This window comes from Apodemus sylvaticus, chromosome 7 (assembly GCF_947179515.1).
Source record: "Apodemus sylvaticus chromosome 7, mApoSyl1.1, whole genome shotgun sequence".
In the NCBI taxonomy this organism is placed as follows: domain Eukaryota; kingdom Metazoa; phylum Chordata; class Mammalia; order Rodentia; family Muridae; genus Apodemus; species Apodemus sylvaticus.
Window position 1 is genome coordinate 22,725,401 of NC_067478.1, and position 18,269 is coordinate 22,743,669.

The following is an 18,269-nucleotide window of genomic DNA, read 5'->3' on the forward strand; positions in this document are numbered from 1 at the left end:
GGGGTGGTACTACCCACAAGGGGACCTGCTCCCTTGATCACTAATTGAGAAAATGCCCCACAGCTGGATCTCATAGAGGCACTTCCCCACCTGAAACTCCTTTCTCTGTGATAACTCCAGCCTCTGTCAAGTTGACACACAAAACCAGCCAGTACATGTATCAGAGTTTGGGTGTGCACATGTGGAAGTCACAGGATAACATGGGGTGTCAATGGTCCCCTTATTTGTGTGAGGATTGGGTCTCATTTGCTGCTGCACATAACAGGGCTGGTCCGTGACTTTCCTGGGATTCTTTTATTTCTGTCAGCTATCTTGCCTAGGCAACCTCTCCGTATAGACACTCATTACTCTGGCTTCACTGAGTTTGGGGACCCTATTTTGGTCCTCATACTCATGTTGGCAAAGGCTTTAACCACTGAGCCAAGTAGCTCCCCAGCTCCTCTCCCCTTAAAGAGACCCTCTCTGAAGCTCAATAAGTAGCTCACAAAACATTTCAGTCTTGACTCCGTGCAAGCCCACTTCTATTCTTGTGTCTCTCATCTGTAAAATAAGGATATAAATTATTTCAAGGCTAAGTTGTAAGAGCAAAACCTGGCACAGCATTTGGAAAAAGTTGGTTAGAGCTTATTATCTATTCGTTTGTGAGGCAAGTGGGGCGACGAAGCCTGGGGTTTGGATGGCTAACGCTATCTAAATGAAGTCCTTGTTCTGTGCAGCCACCTGAGAGGCAGGCATTTCCTAATACACCAGTACAGGACCGGCTTGAGCCAGAACGCGAGCCAGAACACAAGCCAGTGACTGCTAGGAGCTTTGGTGCCAGCGACGACGCGCAGGCGCAGACCCGCTATGGCTATGCTCTCTGCGCATGCGTCCTGAGGTGCAGCGTGTGAGTGGCACGCTGGCAGAGTTAAAAAAAAATGGCGGCGGCGATTCGAATTCGGGCGGTGGCAGCTGGAACGAGGCTCAGCGTTCTGAATTGCGGTCTCAGCACCACGATCCGCAGCCTTTGCAGCCAGCCGGTTTCAGTTAACGAACGCATCGACAACAAGCGCCAAGCCGCATTACTGGGAGGAGGCCAGCGCCGCATCGACGCGCAGCACAAGCGAGTGAGTCCAGGGCACCGGTGCATCTCGCCCCTCCGCTCTCGACCAATCACAGCGCGCCGGGCCGTGTTGCGCGAGCCTTCCAGCCAATAGGCGCTGTGCCTGGGAGGGGCGCGGCGAGAACTTTAACCTGGAGAACCTAGAGCCCCCTCGGGTGTCAGCCTGGGGCGAGCATCTGCACTCTTAGGGAGGTCCCCAGGCGGTGGGGCGGGGGGCGGGGGGGGAGCACTGATGGGATGGGTGGATTTGACTTGTCTCCAGCTGAGCTTCACTTAGCAGCTATGAACTTTTGGGAAGCTGGTCTTTAGAAAGCTGGGTAAACAGAATAATGCCTTCCACATCTTGTTAGAATAAGATTGCTTCACTAATCGTCCACAATCTCTGAATTTAAAAGACCGGATTGTTTTCCCGCCGCCTGAAAGAGATTATGGCTGTTCTCCCCCCCCCCCCTCCTTCAACGAGAAGGAAGCTGTAAAACCGAGGCAAGAAGTATTAGAAAAAAACTTGGTTACGTTCACATTAACCTGGGGTGGGGTCTCCATGCGTACTGGGGACTTGGGACGCCTGTGCCTGATGAAGTCACGTCGGCCTCTTGAGAGTTTCTTTTCTGTATTGATCTGCTGCATAGGTGGACTTTCTATAAACTCTCATGCTATTCTGCTGTGAGCTTCGGAGGCACGGAATCACTGCCTGGATTTTCAGGCAGGAATCACATTTGCGCTCCTTCTGGGGAGGCCATTTAGCAGCAGAAAAAACAGGAGCTGTAGAGATGACCCTAGACTTGAAACCAGACTTGCCCAGTGTGTCCTTGACTCCTGTGTGAGTCGGGACCGAAGGGCTGGATAAGTTAACCGGAAGGTGCCCTAGGGGAAGCGCTCCCTGTGAAGGGCATACAAGTCCTACTCAAAGGTGTGAAAATCTGGGTCTTAAGTCGAGGTCAAATGTTGATTTAGAAAATGCTCAAGAATAACTACTACTCTTGACACTTAGGGATGTAAATGTGGTTGAAAAGTTTGCTGTGAGCCATGAGCCCTCTTTCCCTTGGGGTCCTACTGAAGGGCTATTATGTTTCCTGGGAAAGCCTGTCGCTGCTCTGGTAACCGCTCTCTTGGGACACCCCTGCTCAGTTGCCTGTTCCTCCCCAGGCCGACCCCGATACCCTTAGATTAAGGCCCTCAGAGCTGGTTTCTGCTCTCAGAGCTTGTTTAGTTGGGAGGCTGGTTTGTGTTCCCTTTAAGCAAGTTTTTCATTATGTCTGTGAGTAGTCAAATGACCTAAAAGAGGATCAGAAAATATGAATATTTTAAAATGTATCAGTCTACCTGTCAATCTATCTTCTATCTATCTATCTATCATCTATGTAGTTGTTAGATCCCCCCCCCAAAAGTAAATTTGTTTTCTACAACCTCATTGGCTTTCACTATTTTCTTAGAATAACTAATTTAAAGTTTTAACATTTTTTCTTGTTTGTTTAATATGTCTATGTGTTGCTTTTGTAACACAGAAGGCCAAGGAATTTATGGATTTGAGGTTTTGGGAGCCTAAGACATGGAGGCTTTTGGTAGATTGAGGATTCAACTTCATCTGAAAGGAAATCTTGAATTAGGATCTCACGCAGCCCAGGTTGGCCTTGATTTTTCTTTGCAGCCAAGGATGATGCTTCTGATCCCTCTGCCTCTAGACACCCCGGCCCCGCCCCCAACTCCCAGCTCTGGGATTATAGGCATTCACTACCATTAGTGGTATATGTGTTACTGGGAATTGAACCCAGTGCTTTTGTACACAATAGGCAAGCCCTCCTCCATTTGAACTGTATCTCCAGCCATTTTCTTTTCTTTGTCGTTAGAACACCCCCCAAGCCAAGAAACTCTCCAGCACTTGGCGTCTTCCCCTGTCCTCCACAGTTCCCTGCTATGGGATCCTGGCTTTGTCAGTTATAGTGTCTTTAAGCAGAGATTCCTACCTTAGGACAGAAGAAGAGCGAGCCCTTGTGAAGGCAAGGCGGAGGACCCGTGAGTGCCCTGGGATGGAGGCAGAGAGCTGGAGGGGAGGGGTTGTGCCTGGCTGAAGAGTGCTTCTCTGAAGAGCCTGTACATCTCTGACCCTCACTAAGCCTGCCTCAGTTTCTTCACTCCTCCTTGAGTTTCCTTCCACAGGCAAATGGCTCCCGCGCACCCCATCTACCCTGCTGTTACTAGCGCCTGTCTACCTTGGGCGAGAACAGATGGAACAGAGCCTTTTACACTGGGGCAAAGGCTGAAAGCCTGCGCCCCCCCCCCCCCCAGCTTTCCTGCCAGCACGTCTTACTTGCGTGTTAACTTGGCCTGTGGTGACATCACCAACAGATCCTTGTGTTGTAGGGAAAGCTAACAGCCCGGGAGCGGATCAGTCTTCTGCTGGATCCTGGCAGCTTCGTGGAGAGCGACATGTTTGTGGAACACAGATGTGCGGACTTCGGGATGGCTGCCGATAAGAATAAGGTGCCTTTATCTGTTCCAGTGGTGGTGTGAACACTTCCGTGGCTTGCTGGCCTTCCCACCAGAGCAACGAGTCCACATAGCTTTTTACGTCAGACTTGCTGGGCCTTTGCGTTCCCTCCTGGCTTCATCTTTGTCTGTAGACGATGTCTTTGAGTCCAGTAAAACCAGACAGCTTTTCTCTCTCCTTTCTTTCTTTCTTTCTTTCTTTCTTTCTTTCTTTCTTTCTTTCTTTCTTTCTTTCTTTCTTTCTTTCTTTCTTTCCTTCTTTCTTTCTTTCTTTCTTTCTTTCCTTCTCTCTCTCTCTCTCTCTCTCTCTCTCTCTCTCTCTCTCTCTCTCTCTCTCTCTCTTTCTTTTCTTTTCTTTTTTTGCACATCCAGATTGCTTTTCATAGGTGTGTGAAGCTCTTTGGATTATCTGTATTTTTTTTTTTTAAAGATTTCTTTCTTTCTTGTATGTGAGCACATTGTCGCTGTCTTCAGACACACCAGAAGATGGCACTGGATTCCCATTACAGATGGTTGTGAGTCACTATGTGGTTGCTGGGAATTGAACTCAGGAACTCTGGAAGAGCAGTCAGTGCTCTTACCCACTGAGCCATCTCTCCAGCCCCAGGGATTATCTTTTGGTCCAGTTTTCTGCATATCTGCTGTCTGTGACTAAAGATGTAAACTCGGCAGGCTCTATCCATCCGAGTCTTTATGGGCACACTGATGCTGGAGTTTCTGTGAGAAAGAGTGGGCTCAGGATGCTACTGTGTAGCCAAGGCTGAGCTCAGACTTGCAGTGATTCTTTCTCCTTAGTTTTGCTGGGATTCCAGGCATGTGCCTCTATGCCAAGCTGTTCTGTGTTTCCTTATGTGTTCATCTCAAGAGTAAATGGCCGGGCAGCACCTCTTACAGTTATTTTGCCTTTATTTCCAATTATTATTATTATTATTATTATTATTATTATTATTATTATTATTTTTGGTGTACTGAGGACTAAACCAAGCTTTGGTTTTTGGTTTGAACCTTCTTCTAACCAAACCGTAGAACATTTGGCCTTTTGTTTTTCACTAAGGCATGATGCCAACTTGACCATAAGAAATATTTTCACTGGGCAGTGGTGGTGCATTCCTTAAATCCCAGCACTCGGGAGGCAGAGGAAGTCAGATCTGTGAGTTCGAGGCCAGCCTGGTGCACAAAGCAAGTTCTAGGACAGCCAGGGCTACACAAAGAAACACAAAAAGGAAGTTGTTCTTTTTTTTTTTTTAAACCTTTATTTTTTCCATTTTTCTGATAGTTTCCTGGAGATAGTGTGGTCACTGGACGGGGCCGAATCAATGGACGATTGGTTTATGTCTTCAGTCAGGTATGTCCAAACTTCAGTAAATGAAACTTACCTAAAGGTAGAACCAGGAACAAAGTATGTGAAAGAAAACAGTTTAGGGAAATGAAATCTTGCTTATAGTTTGGGGCACATGACAGACATGACAGATTTCCTTTTTTTTTTTTTTTTTTTTTTTTTTTTTTGGTGTGTGTGTGTGTTCAGATGTAGTCTTTTTTTTTTTTTTTTAAGATTTATTTATTAATTTTATGTATTTGAGTGCAGTGTCACTGTCTTCAGACACACCAGAAGAGGGCATGAGACTCCATTACAGATGGTTGTGAGCCACCATGTGGTTGCTGGGATTTGAACTCAGGACCTCTGGAAGAGAGCAGTTAGTGCTCTTAACCGCTGAGCCATCTCTCCAGCCTCATATGTAAGTCTTAATGCTGTTTTCTCCTTAGGAAGGAGGAGCCTTTGTCTTTGTCTGAGAGGTGGTGGCAGGGCAGTAGGCTTGTGTGAAGTTGTTCAGAGAATGAGTCGATTCCTCTGACTGTGTTGTGTGGCTGTGGCTCATGGAGTTCTGGGCTGCATGGAGGATCCAGATGCAACCCAAGTGGAAGAAATTGATTCTTAAAAGCATGGGTCCCTGAGCTCTGGGCTTTTTTGAAAATACTCAAATACATTGTGGGAGGTTCCATCAAGAGAGGTGAAGTTGGTGTACACTGAGATCTGAGGTGGACCTTGTAGGCAGAATCCTACAAAGATGTATGTCATGTACAAACTGCTTTTTTTAAAATAGTATTTTATGTGTATGGGTGTTTGCCTGCTAATATGTTCTTGTACCATGTGTATGCCAGAAGAGGGCGTCATAATGGCCTGAATATGGGGTTACAGATGGTTATGAGCACCAAGTGGGTGCTGGGAATCAAACCTGGATCCTTTGGAAGAGTAGCCAGTTTTCCTAATGGCTGAGCCATCTCTTTAGCCCTACATGTCCAAAATTTTAATCTCTAGAGTCTGTGTGTTACCTGACACAGTGTCTTAGTCAGGGTTTCTATTCCTGCACAAAACATCATGACCAAGAAGCAAGTTGGGGAGGAAAGAGTTTATTCAGCTTACACTTCCACACTGTTGTTATCACCAAAGGAAGTCAGGACTGGAACTCACACAGGGTAGGAACTTGGAGGCAGGAGTGGCTGCAGAAGCCATGGAAGAATGCTGGAAGTGGCGATGTTTGTTTGTCTGACACTGCTAGAGTCTAACAGGCTTAATCCTACTTGAGCTACTGCCTCAGAGCTGAGTCATTTTGTAGAACAAAGACTAAGTCTTTTGACCCCCGATCCTACACAAACTCCCTTTAAGATATTTTATTAACTAACTTGGGGGATAATCTATGAGTTAGAGGGGTTTTTTTCTTTTCCTTTAACAGTGTGTTAAAGTGTTTCTTCCCACTTTCCATTGGGTCTCCGGCTCTACCTAGTCCTTATGTTTTACCTGCTGCTTTAAATGTTTTTCTTTTCAGGATTTTACAGTTTTTGGAGGCAGTCTGTCAGGAGCACATGCTCAAAAGATCTGCAAAGTAAGTGTTTCCTATTGAGAATCAACCCAGGGCTTCTGCCAGTTTATGTGGCACACGCTGAGTGTTGTGGGGTGCAGTGAGTGGAGCTGGTTATGAACTGGAGCAGATCTGTGCAAGAGGGGACCCTCAGCTCACTTCTGAAAATATTTTCCTACTGTCTATGTGACCCTGGTAAGGTCTACACCTACATTTGTTCCATCCATTCTCTTCGCTTCTCCTCCCCCTTCTCATCTCTCCTTAGCTCCCTGCCTTCCTCTGCCCCGGTGCTGAGGTTATATGTGTGAACCTGTCCTCCTGGCAACCCTCACATTTCTCCATTAGCATAATAAGATCTAAGATTACAAGGCTTGAGGGCTGGAGAGATGGTACAGTGGGTGTGAGTACTTGAGGGCTGGAGAGATGGTACAGTGGGTGTGAGTACTTGGTGTGAAGACCGAAGCACCTGAGTTCAGATCCCCAGCTCCTACCTAAAAGCCAAGCACGGCCACACATGCTTGTAACCCCAGCTTTGGGGAGTAGACGGATCCTGGACGTTTGCTCGCCAGCCAGCGTACCTAGAACATCGAGGTTTGGGTTCATTGAGAGACTCTGTCTCAAAAAATAAGATTGGGGGTGATTGAGAAAGATACTTGGTAGTTTCCTCTGGCCTATGCCTGTGAGGAGTGAAAGCATTCAAAAGCATATCTGTAATATATGTTGTCGTTGTTGTTATATGAAAGGGTTTTTTTGTGTAGTCCTGGATGTTCTGGAACTTGCTCTGTAAACCAAGCTGGCCTCAGATCCAGAATCCACTGTAGCTGCAAATTAGTTAACCGCTTTAGCTCTTGGTGGGTAGCACTCAAGCAGGACCTACCCAGGAGCTCTCTGGATTCAAGAATGAAAGACAGACAGACAGACAGACACACACACACACACACACACACACACACAAGCTCAAAGGCTAGGCACTTCTAATCCTTCCTGCGGCTAGCAAGCACTGCCCTCTGATATTCTGGAATTAACATCCTTTAAAATCTATATTTCATCTCTGCTACCCCAGACCCAGTCAGGGAAGTGACCACTAGAGTCACTTACCCGAATTTTTACATGGCTGGTCTGTCCCACACCCCTCTCATGGTGATTCTCTTCTTCCTCTCCAGCCTGGGAATCCTAAACGTCCCACCTCTGTCTTGCCCAGCCGCTGGGTGCTGGCGTCTTTATTTACCAACTGGGGCCAACTTGGGACAGGGTCTCCCAGTGTCTCAGGTGCAGACACTCCTGCCAACAGTTTTGGGGACCAAAATTAACATTATAACACAAGTAGCATTAGGCCAAGTTCACTTCAGTCCACCTGCCTCTGCCTCCCTCCCGAGTGCTGGGACTGAAGGCATGTTCCACTCTGTCTGGCTCATTAATATATGTACTTATGAGTGCATTAAATAATGAGACTTAGTGAATTTTTTAACTGGTGTAATTCAAAGAAGGCTCAAGTGAAAACATCCTGGTGCTCAGCAGTTTTAATGTAGCAGAAGCTTCTGGTTTCTAATAATGGCAAAGGCACAGGTGTGAGTTCATAAGTAAATGAAGCGTTAGGCACTGTCTAGCGTTCATACCGGTGAAAATGTAAAATTTCTCTAACTCACGTATACATTCAAAGCCACACTGAGATTCTGGGAATCCCAAGAATAGATCTAGGCAGAGAGTCCAGGCACTAAAATGTAAAGAGCAGTACAAAGATTGTGTGACATAACAGTAGGTTTTTTTTTTTTTTTTAAATAAAAAGAAGTTGTTTATTTTTGCCTATGTCCATGTCTGTGTACTGTGTGCCTGGTGCATGCAGAGGCCAGAAGAGGGCGTTGCATCCTCTAGAACTGGAGGTACAGATGGTTGTGAACTGCCCTGTGGACTCTAGGAACTGAATTGGGGTCTTTTGCAAGAGCAAGTGCTCTTAACCACTGAGCCGTCTCTTCAGCCCCTGCATGAAGGTTTAAAAACCCTCTGGAGGATTGAGTTGAGAGTGTGATAGGATATGTGCATAACGTGAGCAGACCTTGGAATCAATTCCAAATTCTGCTGAGGAAGAAACTAGAACACAAACAGAACCTCAAGCAGCCAACCAAACGAGAAAAGCTCCTCAGATACAACCTACTAGACTGAGATGGTCTGAGGAGTAATGCTGGCATTGATGGTGTTCAGAGAATTTTGGAAGTAATACTGAATTACTAATAGCCTGGTAAGTTTCCCTCTGTAGTGGAGCTTTCTGGATTTAGACATGTGCTCCTCTAGAGATCTTAACGCAATTCCCTTTTTTCACTTTTATTTTTTGAGACGGGGTTTCTCTGTATAGCCTTGGCTGTCCTGGAACTCTCTCTATAGACCAGGCTGGCCTCGAGCTCAGAGAGCTGCCCGCCTCTGCCTCCCAATTGCTGGGATTAAAGACATGCACCTTCATGACCAGGCTAGCCAATTACCTTTAAACCTTCTTGGTTTTCCTTTTTTTTTTTTTTTTTACTGCTGTGGTTGTGATGGTTCCCTAGCATAATGAAGTCAGCATGCTTCACTAACCGTCCAAGGGTGCTTGCTGCACACGAAGCTGTGGGGGCTGGCAACTCAGGAGGAAACTATCGCAGTTGGCCTGGGCTCAGGTTAATATATGGGCCAGTGTCTTAAAGGGTCACAGCGTTAGGAAGGTTAAACAACCACTAATGAAAAGAGATACCCATGTGCCCCTCTTTGGCTACTGGACTGTTGATGAAATGGGCTATGAGTAATGTAAACTTCCTAAGGATGTCCCCCTGGGAGGGAGATGGCTGAGACCCTGGTGGCATCCAGAGGAGGGACTTGTCTTCTAGTGTAACAGGCCTCAGACCTTAGCACACCTGACTCCATGATGGAAGTACCATTCAGGCTGTAAAACTCAGCACGTAGACAGCACCACCTGCCAAAAAAATGAAAACAGACCTAATTTATCAAAGGCCATAGTGCTGGAAAAGTCTCTAAATGTACTAATCTTGCCTTTTGGCTTTTGTAGTTTAGCTTCTGGCTAAATGTTCTTGTTAACTGAAGCATGTCAACCTAGAACATGGATTTTTGTGCTCAAAAACTCACCCTGAGAAAGACTCAGGGCTACACTGGGATCCTGAACACACAATATAGTCAACAGCCAGCTAATAAAGACTTAAACCATGTCCAAGCAGTCTTCTCTTGTGGATATCCCACAACCACTGGAGAAAGGTTCACAGCTCATCAGATGACCTTGTAGGAAAGTCTAGGAGAGGAGCTAGGTGGGGGTGGGGTGTTAGGAACGATAGCTTGCTGGACTGTTTAGTGACACATACCTTGTAGTATTTCCAAGACTCCTGAAAATGGCCTTAGGGTGTGTGGATTCTGGATTCCTTTGTCTTTCTTCCCTGTGTGGTCACACTGAATAAATCTCCCTTTTCTGCTTTTCACTATTCATTTGGCTCCTTTAATAGGCTATTGAGGATGGGCAGCTGGACTTAGCTTGTCAGGGCACAGGCTGTGTCCCCTTATTCTGATGATGCTTTCACCCACCAAGACATAAGCTATCTCCTTGGCCCAGCAAGGGGCTTTGTCATTGCTGTTTTTGGTAGCCGGAGCAGATGTCTCATAAGATTTTCTATACCGTTTTTAGATCATGGACCAGGCCCTAACAGTGGGAGCACCAGTGATCGGGCTCAATGACTCCGGGGGCGCCAGAATCCAGGAGGGGGTAGAGTCCTTGGCCGGCTACGCAGACATCTTCCTGGTGAGAAACCTATTAACAGAGTTGCCTCTGTAAGTCTGTGCTGGTGCCAGTCTTCCCATATTGTCCTTTGCCCCATCCTCCCTCTGTCACTGCCACCGTGGGTGGGATGAAGGCTGGATGACTGGCCAACTGGGCTGCAAAGCCTGCTCTTTGTTCTTGAGAGAGGGCCAGTTGTTGGATAAATAATTAGTTCAAGATCATTCATGAGGAGAGAGAACTTGGAAATGTTTTTCTTTTTCTTATCTATCTATCTATCTATCTATCTATCTATCTATCTATCTAATTTTTCTTTTTAAGCAAGAGAGATGGTAAAGAATGTTAAACGGATTTGCTAGAATTAAGATTTTTTTTTAAAAAAGCACTCTCTTTTTAAACATTAAAAATTACTTATTAAACACAGTTTTAACAGTAATACAAAGAAGAAAGACATCTTTCCAAATCTCATTATCAGAAACTCTTGGAGGACATCATTGCAGATACCTGCACTATTTGACATATGAAACATCTGATGAGGGGGACAGGGATGGGGGTCTGAGAGGAGAGAGAGAGGATATAGGCAGTTTCTGGTCAGCCCAGAGCTATTCATCCCACCCCTTCAGAATGACAAATATCTTGTCCCTGGTCACTGCCTTTCACGATCTATTAAAATGTGTGTGTGAGAGACCTTTGGTAAATTGTAAATGTATGTGCATTACTTCAAAAGCTAGCCTGGCAGTGGTGGTGCACGCCTTTGATCCCAGCACTTGGGAGGCAGAGGCAGGTGGATTTCTGAGTTCAAGGCCAGCCTGGTCTACAGAGTGAGTCCCAGGACAGCCAGGGCTATACTGAGAAACCCTGTCTCAGAAAGAAAGAAAGGAAAGAAAGAAAGAAAGAAAGAAAGAAAGAAAGAAAGAAAGAAAGAAAGAAAGAAAGAAAGAAAGAAAGAAAGAAAGAAAGAAAGAAAGAAAGAAAAGCTACCCAGCTTTTGTATGTTCTAAATATGGTTTTTACTCTTCTCTCCCAGTTCTAAGGTTAGCCCACCATAGGAAACATTAGTTCTGTGTTTGCTTGCCCAGTAGAGGTCTGGAAGGTCTTTGCGGCTCATGGTTTGGAAACCATGTGTATGTTACATAGGGGAAAAAAGAGGCCCCCAGAATATGGCTGGGTTTTGGGATATCATCTGTAGATGTTTAAGCTGTGGGGCTCTGGTTGCTGCGGTTTCCAGGAACCAGACCTTAGTAACTTGGAGTTCTGTGGTGCTGAATGAATTGTTTGCAACACCTGCTTGTCTCAGGACTGTGCCATTCATTGATGCTGTGTTGTTACTTTCTGGTAACTTTTAATTGTGATGTAATTTCAGACCTCATGGGAAACAAGTTCCAAGATCTATGCTGTGCCCTTTAAAGATTTGTTTGTATTATTTTATGCATATAAGTATACTGTCGCTGTCTTCAGACACACCAGAAGCGGCATTGAATCCCATTCATCCCAATACAGATGGTTGTGAGCCACCATGCAGTTGCTGGGAATTGAACTCAGGACCTCTGGAAGAGCAGTCTGTGCTCTTAACCACTGAGCCATCTCTCCAGCCCTGTCCTGTGCCCTTTAACCAGACCTGCTGCCCTGACTCAATGTACCATTCTCTCTAGAAATACATATTTGCATGTTACATTAGGAACAATTGAGGGCTAATGGATGATATTTTGCTTCCTTTAGCTCTTTAAGGCCTTCACTGTGTATTTCCTGGAAACATTAACCAGAATATAAACATAAAAGGGGATGCAACATCAGTCTGTTATTAATATCCATAGCTTTATCTAGTGGCCTTAATAAAGCCCTTGATTAGAGTCCTTTCCTTCTCTTTCCTTCTCTCTCCTCCTGCCTCCTCTCTTACTGTCTCTTCCCTTCCCCCCTCCCTTTTTTCCTCTCCCTTTTTCCTTAACTTTTGTTCCTGACCTGGAATGAACCCAACTGTCATACCTCTTTATTTTCTTTCTTTAATTTGGGGCAGTTTTGCAGTCTTTGTTTTTCATGACCTTAGTTTAATTTTTAAAAATTCCTTTTGGATTGGGTCTCACTTTATAGCCCCAGGTTGACCTGGAGCTTGCATAGTCTAGGCTAGTCTTGAACTCACAGAGAACTCCCTGTCTCTGCCTTCCACATTCTAGGATTAAAGACTTGTGCTACCGTACCTACCCTGACCTTGACATTAAAAAAAAAAAACAAAAAACCCCAAGCAAACAAAACCCCTACCTTGCTGAAATTTAACTGAAAAAAATCCACCCACAGTGACATGCAGTTCAGTGTGTTAAACATCGTGAGTTTCTGTAGTTGTGGAGTCATTACCCAGGGCCTTGAACCTGCTATCCCGGTGCTTTCACCAGCCACAGATTCAGCCTTGACCTTAGCTTCCTACCTCAGTCTCCTGAGCCAGCCACCTTGCCCAGCTCAAGGACATGTCATCTGTTCAATGGACTCTTGTAAAGTTTGTTATGTATTGTTTTTTAGTGGCCAATTCACTATTTACTTATCAATCTGCTGTCCGTTATTAGGAGAGGTATCTCTGATTATCATCGAGCACCTGATCATCTCCCGTTTCATGTCTGCCAGGGTGTTGCTTCTTAGGTTTTAAGGCTCTTGCTGATTTATCAATTTGAGGACTCTATTAGTTGCAGGCATTTTAATTTTTTTTTAATTTTTCAATTATATAGATTTAAAAAAAAAGATTTATTTATTCATTTTATGTATATGAGTACACTGTAGCTGTCTTCAGACACACCAGAAGAAGGCATCAGATCCCATTACAGATGGTTATGAGCCACCCTGTGGTTGCTGGGAATTGAACTCAGGACCTCTGGGAGAACAGTCAGTGCTCTTAACTGCTGAGCCATCTCTACATCCCAATTATATAGATTTTTAAAAATTATACTTATGTATGTTGTGGTGCACTTGCTTGGGTACATGCCACGGAGCGTGCTGTGGTCTAGGACAGCTTTCAGTGGTCAGGTCGCTCCTTCTACCACGTGAGTCCCAGGTCTTCATGCTCGGTGGCCGGGCCTTTACCTGATGAGCTGTCTTTCTGGCCCTCTGGTATACATGTTTAGGATTGTTATTCTCTATGTGTATTGGGCCCTAATACACGATAGCTTTGTTTGTTTCTTGAGGGTCTCTCTGTGTAGCTCTGGCTATTTTGGAACTTACTATGTAGACCAGGCTAGCTTAGGCTGCCTCTACCTCTCAGGTGCTGGGATTAAAGACATGTACCAGTGTGCCTGGTCCATACATGATAGCTTAATATTTTATAACTTTTTAAAGTTACTTTGTCTGATAACATAGCCACCATGGCCCTATATTTTCCTCTCATGGAACTTTTTTTTTTAATCTCTCTCTCTTTTTTTCTTTTTTTGAGACAGTGTTTCTCTGTGTAGCCTGGCTGTCCTGGAAATCACTCTGTAGACCAGGCTGGCCTCAAACTCAGAAATCCACCTGCCTGCCTCCCAAGTGCTGGGATTAAAGGTGTGCACCACCACTGCACAGCAGTTATTTTTAAATTTCCTCTTCTCAGCATTTTTGTGTCCTCTTGTTAAAAGTAAAACTATAAATAGTACATTATCTTTTAAAAGCCTAGTCTGTTAGTCTCTTAAGGTGGATTTTTGGTGCCTGGATTCTTCGGTTATGACTTTTAAAAATTTTTAAATTTTATGTGCACTTGCATGTGCTTGTGTGTGCGTGCCGTGTGCCTCTGTGCCTGAGTGCATGCCACATGTGTACAGGTGCCTGCTGGAGACCAGAAGAGGGCACAGGTTGTCCTAGAGCTGGAGTTAGTAGGCAGCTGTGAACTGCCATTAGCTGGGTGTTGGAACTGCACGTAGGTTCCCTGGAAGAGCAGCAGGTGCTCCTAACCACAGAGCCCCCTTTGTGTGTGTGTGTGTGTGTGTGTGTGTGTGTGTGTAGTGCATGCATGAAGGTCAGACAACAACTTGTGAGGATTAACTCTCTCCTTCCACTAAAGGAATGCTAGGATGGAAGCTGTGTCACCAGCCTTGGCAACAAACACATTTATCCCCTGAGACATCTTTCTGGACTCCCCTACCCCCCAGTTTCCTCCTTTTTTAATGAAAAATCTTTCTATGTAGTTCATACTTGTCTGGCTCTAGATCCTCCTGTGTCTGCTGAGCTTACAGGCATGTGCTGCCATGCCCAGCCAGAGCTCCACCCGCCATGCCAGTCCACCATGCCCAGCCATAGCTCCACCCCCTTTTGTATTTAGTTGAGTTGAGCCATTTTCGTTCACTTCAATTTTCTCCATTTTTCGCCATTCATTTTATGTATATGAGTACACTGTAACTGTCTTCAGACACACCAGAAGAGTGTGGATCCCATTACAGATGGTTGTGAGCCATCACGTGGTTGGTGGGAATTGAACTCAGGACCTCTGGAGTCCTGAGTTTTATTTTTCAAAAATTTTAACCTTTACTTTTATTTTATACATGCTGGTGTTTTGCCTGCATGTGTGTCTGTATACCGAGTGTGTACCTGGTGCCTGTAGAGGCCAGAAGACAATCTTGGGTATCTTGGGTCTAGAGTTACAGCGGTTGCAAACTGTCACATGGGTGCTGGGAACTGAACTTGGGTCCTCTGGAGGAACAACCAGGGCTCTTACCCACTAAGCCGTCTCTTCAGCCTCCTTCACTTTGTTTTTTGCTTGTTTGTTTGTTTGGTTGGTTTTTTTTTTTTTTTTTTGTTTTGTTTTTGAGACAGGGTTTCTCTGTATAGCCCTGGCTGTCCTGGAACTCACTCTGTAGACCAGGTTGGCCTCGAACTCAGAAATCCGCCTGCCTCTGCCTCCCAGAGTGCTGGGATTACAGGCGTGCGCCACCACTGCCCAGCTTCTTCGCTGTGTTTTAAAGTGTCTTTTCTTAAGTGCTATCTGTGGAATTACAACCAAGAGCTTAACTGGTTGAAAGGAAGTTAGCCTTAACAGTGTGTGGACGTGGTGCTTCTGTATGTCTACATCATTGAAGAGCATTCTTTACACATGATGTCTCTGTTGACAGATTTAAAACACGTACGTACAGGCAATCACAGGAACGCGGCATCACAAGTTTTACCTAGACAGCTGGATTTACCAGTGTCTCACGGCTTCCTGTAGACGGAAGAACTGCTTTTGTGTTTCTTGTACGATGCCAGTGACCTCCCTCATCCTTTGTCATCTGGAAATGTCTCTTCCTTCCTTGAAGTTTGGCTTTGCTGGACATTGAATTCTTGGCTGACAGGTTTTTCATCAAGCACTTGACCTGTGTCCTGCTGCCTCCTGGGCTTGGCCGTTTATCTCTTTGGATCCCTTTGTCAGAGGAAACCGTTCTGCCCTGCTGCTCTCCGGTTCCTTCCTGGGCTGGAGGTTCATAGTTTGACTATAATGACTCAGGTCACAGTGTGATGCCAGTGAGTTTGTCTTTAGAATTTGTCGAGCTTCTTAAATGTGACCATTTGTGTCTTTCATCAAATTCAGGAAGTCTGGGCTTATATTTCTTCCAGTAGTTGACTGCACCCTTTCGGTTTCCCCTGGATTCCTGTGGTGTGCACGTCAGTCCCCGATGGCATTCCACAGGTCCCTTGGGCTCTCTTATCTTTTCCTTCCCTCAACATGGTAGCTTCCGGGGTTTCATCTCCAGGTTCCCTGATCCATCATTTCCTGTGATTAAATCATGAACCTTCTATGAGCCATTTGACGAATAATGATTTCATGTCATTTATCATCCACAGCTTCTGTTTTCTACGATTTCTTCTCGTTTTATTCCTATTTTTGTTCCTATTTTGTTTTTCCTGATTTCTTAAGTTTTTTCCCCTGTGTATTGTTATTATTATTTTATTTCGTCCAGCAAACATATTTAGGACAGCTGCTGTAGCATCTGTGACAAATAGTTTCAATGCGTGAGTTTGTTATGAAATGTAATGTGGTGAGGGGATGCCTGGCCGGTCCGTGTCAAGGTGTGCCCCTGAGAAATCACACTATGCAACAGATCTGGTATAAAGGGGTTTAATGGGAGAAGGGAGAGGAGTGAGGACCTGGGGGAGGGGTAGAGGCAGATGAGTGAGCATGTGGACAGACAGACAGATGGGGCAGAGCCATGAGGGCAGAGAAGGCGGGGTGAAGAGAAGAGAAGAGAAGAGGGAGAATATGAGAATGGGGCGGACACACACACACACACACACACACACACACACACACGGTGGTGGCAGGTGATGACAAGCGGTTGCTAGGTGCCTGGGAGGAGCCCAGTGGAATTACCTGTAAGCTAACAAGGCTTCCTCAGGTTTGTTTTCCCTCAGATTGTGTCTTTCCGGTGAATGGCTGTACCCGTTTGCGTGTTCTACGATCCATAATTTGTTGATGAGCAGTGGAAATTTGTAGTATTCTGTCTGGTAAGGTGCTCTTGTTTTTCTCCTTTGAGTCAGGGTCTCATGTATGTAGCCCAGGCTTGCCTACATCTCATTATGTAGCTGAAGATGGCTTTGAACTCTCTGCCTCCCACCTGCTGGATGGTAGGCGTGCACCACCAGGCCTAACTTACAAACTGAGTTCCTTCAGTCCTCTTTGCTTGTTGAGTGTGGAATCCATCTGACTGTGACTTTTTCTAAGCTATTTTTTTTATAAGATTTGTGTTGAATATGAACCCTTAAATTTTAGTTATGGCTGTGGCTGTGGTGTTATTTTTCTGTGTTGTGACAAGAGCGCCTTTAGAGAGAGAGCGTTTATTCTGCACAGTTTCAGGGTGTGGTCCTCCGTGAGGAGGATGGGCTGGCTGGTCACATGCTACCTGCAGTAAGGAAATAGAAATGAGAGCTGCAGCTTGGCTCCCTTCTGAACTGCAGCCCGGGATGCTGACCTATAGGATGATGCTTGTATTTAAGGTGGGTCCCCAACTCAACCCAGCCAGGAACTTCTTCTCCTACATGCCCAGAGTTTGCCTCCTACAGCATTCTGGGTTGTGTTTGATAATACTAACCATCACAGTGTTCAACCAACGATTTGATAAAGATGATCTTAGACAAGCAGAGTGTGGTGGTGCTTGCCTTTAATGCCAGCCCTCAGGAGGCTGCGGCATTCGGATCTCTACATTTGAGGTTAGCTCAGTCTACAATTTGAGTTCCAGGACTTCCAAAACTTTTGCATAGAAAAACCCTGTCTCAAAACAAGCAAGCAAGCAAGCAAACAAACCAGAAAAGATGTTCTTAGAAGCTTAGAGCAAGGGTAGAGAACAGTGTCCTTTTCCCTTGTAATAAGGAAACAGCCCATCAGAGTTGAACGAAGGACTGCCTCCTCGCTGACCCTTCAGAAGCCACAATTAATGGTGAAAATACACAACCTGGCTAGAGAGGAGGCACAGTGGTACAGCGCTTGCCTAATATGGATCCCTAGTACCTCAGAATAGAAACCACGATCCTAATGAGGGTGAGGTCGTCCTTGCCCCTCTTTGGTGCTAGCTGGCCACTGTAGGTGTGGAAAAATAGCAGCAGGTCACGTGAAATTCCCCAGCTCCTTCCTTCTGAATCCCCAAAGGGTTTGACTCCACTCCAGGGTTCTGAAAAAGTGCTGCCGACAGTCGACATTCGTTATTTCCTGGTTTCCTAAAGCTGTCTCATCTGTCTTCTGTGCTGCCACATGGCTATATCCTGTAGCAGGTGCTGGCATGCCTACAGTCCTTTTCAGCTATTCAGGGAATCACCTGAGCCCAGGAGTTTGAGACTGACCTGGAAAACATAGTTTGAGATTCCATCTAAAACAAAACAAAACAAGCGAACCCTATCATCCCAAGCCCATAGCTCCTGTGTTAAATACTTTCAGTGTACTTTTAAAATTTCTCCATGTTTTTTTCTTTCTTTTTTTTTTTTTCTAATTTTTCTGAGGGCAGGGAAGAAAAGACCTTGTTATATGCCTACACTGGCTTCAAACTCCTACCTAATCTTCTGCCTTAGCTTTCAGAATTCTGGGAGTATGAGCATGTTCTTCCATGCTCGTCTAAGTTTTTAAACTGTCTCTTAAAAAATTAAAAATAAGTAAGCATAC

At 45.3% G+C, this 18,269-nt stretch overlaps 1 protein-coding gene across 1 annotated transcript in view; it reads left to right on the top strand.

Moving 5' to 3' along the window:
• The first annotated feature begins 875 nt into the window (after positions 1–875).
• Pccb (propionyl-CoA carboxylase subunit beta) overlaps positions 876–18,269 on the top strand; it is a 50,138-nt gene continuing 32,744 nt past the window's right edge. The window contains exons 1-5 of the mRNA XM_052187539.1: positions 876–1,106; positions 3,464–3,583; positions 4,866–4,934; positions 6,415–6,471; positions 10,106–10,219. Of these exons, the coding sequence (XP_052043499.1) occupies positions 918–1,106; positions 3,464–3,583; positions 4,866–4,934; positions 6,415–6,471; positions 10,106–10,219 (549 nt within the window). The 5' untranslated portion in view covers positions 876–917. The remainder of the gene's footprint in view (positions 1,107–3,463; positions 3,584–4,865; positions 4,935–6,414; positions 6,472–10,105; positions 10,220–18,269) is intronic.